A 4,050-nucleotide genomic window follows, 5' to 3' on the forward strand; every position below is an offset into this window, starting at 1 on the left:
GGAGGCTCAGGTCAGATGCAGACGACCTGATTTATAAATAACCTCGCTTTCCCAAAGTAACCAGACTGGTGGAGAACAGCACGAACCAAATCAGTCAGTGTCGCTGCTATCAATGGCAACCGAGACCTAAAAACAACAGCCCTGGTGATTGGACCATTGGTTGACTTTCTGATTGGCTGTCCCGACGGTCAGTCAGAGGCTGAACCTGCTGGTTCGTTTAAGCCTGAGATTTACGCATAGCCACAAATCTTCGCTCCTCTCACAGACGGGATCGTGCCGCAGCGTCTCCGCGCGCGGCACTGAGAGAGCATCTGCTGGGACATAATTTCACACAACAGCAGAAGAAGAACAAAAACGCGCAGTCCTCCTTCATCTCCTCCGGGGAGCGACCAGACGTTACACGTAAGCGTGTAAATGGAGTTTCAGTCGCTGTCGTGACTGCTGTTCGCCGCCTCTCACTCTGCTCGACGTTCTGCGTTCAAGCCGCAGCAGCATCCAAACCTCCGCATCTCTCCACCGCGCAGACATGGGAACCGTTCTCTCTATATCTCCCGCGACCAAGAAGGCGTCGATCATGGATGCCGAGGTCGCAGGAGACGGAGGGAAAAACGACAAGAGCCTCAAACGCCACTCAATGTTCGTGTCTCTGTCCTGGAAGAAGCTGGTGGCTAGTTCGGCCAAGAAGAGCGCAAAGAAAGTGACCCCGAACCCGCTGCCCACTCGAGAGCTGCCGTCCAGCCAGGTGGCTCAGCTCAACAGCGAAAACGTGAGGAAAACGCACCAGACCGTAGAGAAGAAACCGAAAGCGCCCATCCCCGTCCCGGTGCCCACGGTCCCCACGCAGAACAGCGAGTCTGTCGTGCAGAACGGGAGGCTGTCCTCGGTCCAGAAGCAGCCCAGCAGCGTGTCTCTGGTGTCACCCAGGCGGATAGTCATCCAGGCTTCAACCGGCGAGCTGCTTCGCTGTTTGGGGGACTTCTTGTGCCGCAGGTGTTACAAACTGAAACAGTTAAGCAGCGGAGAGGTGAATCTCTGGTTCCGAAACATTGACCGGACTCTTTTGCTCCAGGGCTGGCAGGACCAAGGCTTCATCACGCCGGCCAACGTGGTGTTCGTGTACCTGCTGTGCGAAGACACGATATCGGACAGCACCGACAGCCCAGCCGAGCTGCAGGGCACCTTTCAGACTTGCCTCTACCTCGCCTACTCGTACATGGGCAACGAGATCTCCTATCCGCTCAAGCCGTTCATGAACGAGACGAACAAGGACGTTTTCTGGGAGACATCGCTCCGGATCATCAACAGGATGAGTGCCAAAATGCTTCAGCTGAATGCAGACCCACACTTTTTCACCGAGGTTTTCCAGGACCTCAAAAACCAGCGCGACAGCAGCGAGTCGAACCTGGACCGCTGACATGGAAGCGAACAGACACTGGTCTAAGATGAATGTAAAGAAATCACACAGCTGTGGTTTTGGACGGAAAGGCCAGCCTGGAAGGATTCTCCTGGCTGGGCTGAAATAGTCTCTCATGATGTTACACAACTTCAGTGTGGTGTTTAGGCTACAGTTTAAGAAATCTCATAAATGCATGCCAGTAGTAATATTGTCCCTTTTGTCTTGTCTCTTGGGTGACGCAGGGGTTGGCACTTGAATCTCCATTTCATTCAAGATTAGCCTATATTGTGAGTTAGTGAATGGATGTGGTTCCAGGCAGGACCGGAATAGATGTCTGAGCCGAGTTAAGAGGTGGAGCTGTCCGGGGTGCTGACCTGTGCAGCCATTTCCATCCCTGCTCTTCAGTCACTTTTCCACAACAGAGCCAAGCTTGGCTTAGAGGACCAAAATCAGCCCAGTACACTTTCAGCACATAAGCCTAAGCCTTGTAAGCACAGCCAGTATATACTGTGCTTTTTAAACATCTCAGTCAGCTGATAAGTAAGCTGCTGAACATGCATACCAGTGGGTTAAAAACACATTGCTTAGAATAACTGTAGATACGAGTCTGTGGGGAACATCGTTTCAATCTGTACACACTGGCTCGAGGTACACAAAAGGTCCACCTGCAGAAAACAAACACCACCACCATACTTCATGTGTGACTTTTTAACATCTGGTTGGCATGCAGCCGTTTTCAGTTCCTCATGAAATGAACAGCAGTCTCAGTTTGCATTAGCAGTGTGATTCTGTAGTAATGTAACTGTACAAAGGCTTTTGCTTCAAGTGGAACATGAGGACAAGGGGCAGAGGTGCCCCACATGAATGTGATATGTTGCACTAAAAGAGCCCCTGAGTGGGCATGCAAGGCCTCTTTTGTGCATTGCTTTCCAAACTGTGTTGGCCACTGCGATGAACTGCTTTGCAACACATTGCAGAGGTCAACTGAAGACTGAATCGATTGTACAGGTTTTCTTTGGTTTTTTCAGGAGATTTTTTTTGTTGAATTTCATATGTGCCAACTAATGAATGGCCTGAAACTCTGTGGTTTACATGTACATAACCCATGTTTTTGCTCTTTTTTTCCCCCTCTACCTGTTTTGAAGGTCGGTATGTACAATGTAGTTTGAGCAAAAACAAATAGAGCTTAATGATCAAAAGATATTTCGTCCTGTGCTGTAACTGTGCTGTTCGCCTCCATTTGCTGGCTTCAGTTCACTTTCAGTGCAGTCGATTCAGGATTCTTCAAAGTACAAATATTTAATGTAAAGATCTCATTACGGAGTGACAGGAGAGTATACTTTGCACACGTGTCATTGCAGTTTCTATAAGTTAAACGTGATCTGACTCTGAAACCAAACCTACAGCTCAGTCCTGACATGGTCCTTCTGGGTGATCATTGTGATGTGGTGTTGTGAATCCATTGCTTGGAAAGTGAATTAAAATGCTGCTATTTTGCACAGCTGTGAACAAACCTTTGATGTTTTTGCACAGTGCTAATGATAATGGTGATGTACCAGTGTTTCCTCTCAGGCGCTGGAGTGTTTGCCATTATGTCTGCAGTTACTGTGACCAGCTCTTGCTCTAGGATGATCTTCTGTGGAAAAAAATCTTTTGTACAGCTAATTTTTCCTAAATGTCATCGAGGAAAGTGTTATTTACGTGTGTGTGTGTGTGTTGTCTGTGGAGATGTACCACAGCTGCATTCACTCTCTCTTACATGTTAATAAAAGGTCAGTATAGTAATTGTTTATGGTGACCATGTTGAAATAAATCCAGACTTATTAGGGATCTCGTCTTTCTTGCAGTGTTTTTATTTATATCATTTTTCAATGATGTGTGCGTGTGCATGTGCATACCAGTATATATCCACACATGCTTGCTGAGTCTGTTTGTACAAACCTTGCAGTTTCTTGCAGGAGTAATTGGGCAGCCTCTTATCCATGCAGACCCCCCACTAATCCTTGATTTGCAGGGAACCCTTGAGACATGGTTATGCAATAGGAAAAAGTCCATGACGAATATGCTTACTGGGATGTGTCGGGATGTTATCATGGGTTGCCATGAGACTGAAACTCATGAGAGTTTATTGGTTGCCATGAAACTAGAATTCAGATAGAGATGTATGGGAAGGTTTGCTGGGATCGTTGTTACAGATAATGATTCAGGTTTATGTGGCTGTGGGTGCAGCTCGGTAGGAACAGTACATCTCACAATATGGTGTAGTTAACTGCTGCTCTATACACTGAGGACTGCAAAGCATGCTGACACATATAAGGGATATTTTTGGCTTCGTATCTGGGTTTCCTGGGTTCTCTAATCAGGGGCAGATGCCGAAATGAGAACAGAGACGACTAAACTGTAAGAAAGCAAAATTTATAATGCGGCATTTTAGCAGTAGATATTTAATGATTCTGGCATGAATGTATATTTGATGAGTTTTGAAAATCTGCAAAGAAATAAATGCAACATGTCTACAAACAGACATGCCACACTTGATTTGATGAAGCGATTTGAGATGATTAAGTTTCAGAAGCTTATTTCAGCTCAGAGGTACATTGAAGATTTACTGTATGACGGAATGGAGCTGCATTGATAAGGATTTCCTCCTGGAT

General features: G+C 46.6%; 1 protein-coding gene across 1 annotated transcript; it reads left to right on the top strand.

Moving 5' to 3' along the window:
• The first annotated feature begins 272 nt into the window (after positions 1-272).
• LOC308410188 (cyclin-dependent kinase 5 activator 1-like) lies at positions 273-3,213 on the top strand. The gene has a single exon (XM_080903361.1). It carries the CDS (start codon positions 527-529, stop codon positions 1,412-1,414), a length of 888 nt encoding a protein of 295 aa, XP_080759487.1. The 5' UTR covers positions 273-526; the 3' UTR covers positions 1,415-3,213.
• Positions 3,214-4,050: the final 837 nt, after the last annotated feature.

The sequence above is a fragment of the Rhamphochromis sp. 'chilingali' genome, assembly GCF_963969265.1.
Source record: "Rhamphochromis sp. 'chilingali' genome assembly, chromosome: 14".
Lineage (NCBI taxonomy): Eukaryota > Metazoa > Chordata > Actinopteri > Cichliformes > Cichlidae > Rhamphochromis > Rhamphochromis sp. 'chilingali'.

Coding starts and splice junctions, on each gene's coding strand:
- LOC308410188 (XM_080903361.1), top strand. CDS start 527: ATGGGAACCGTTCTCTCTATATCTCCCGCGACCAAGAAGGCGTCGATC.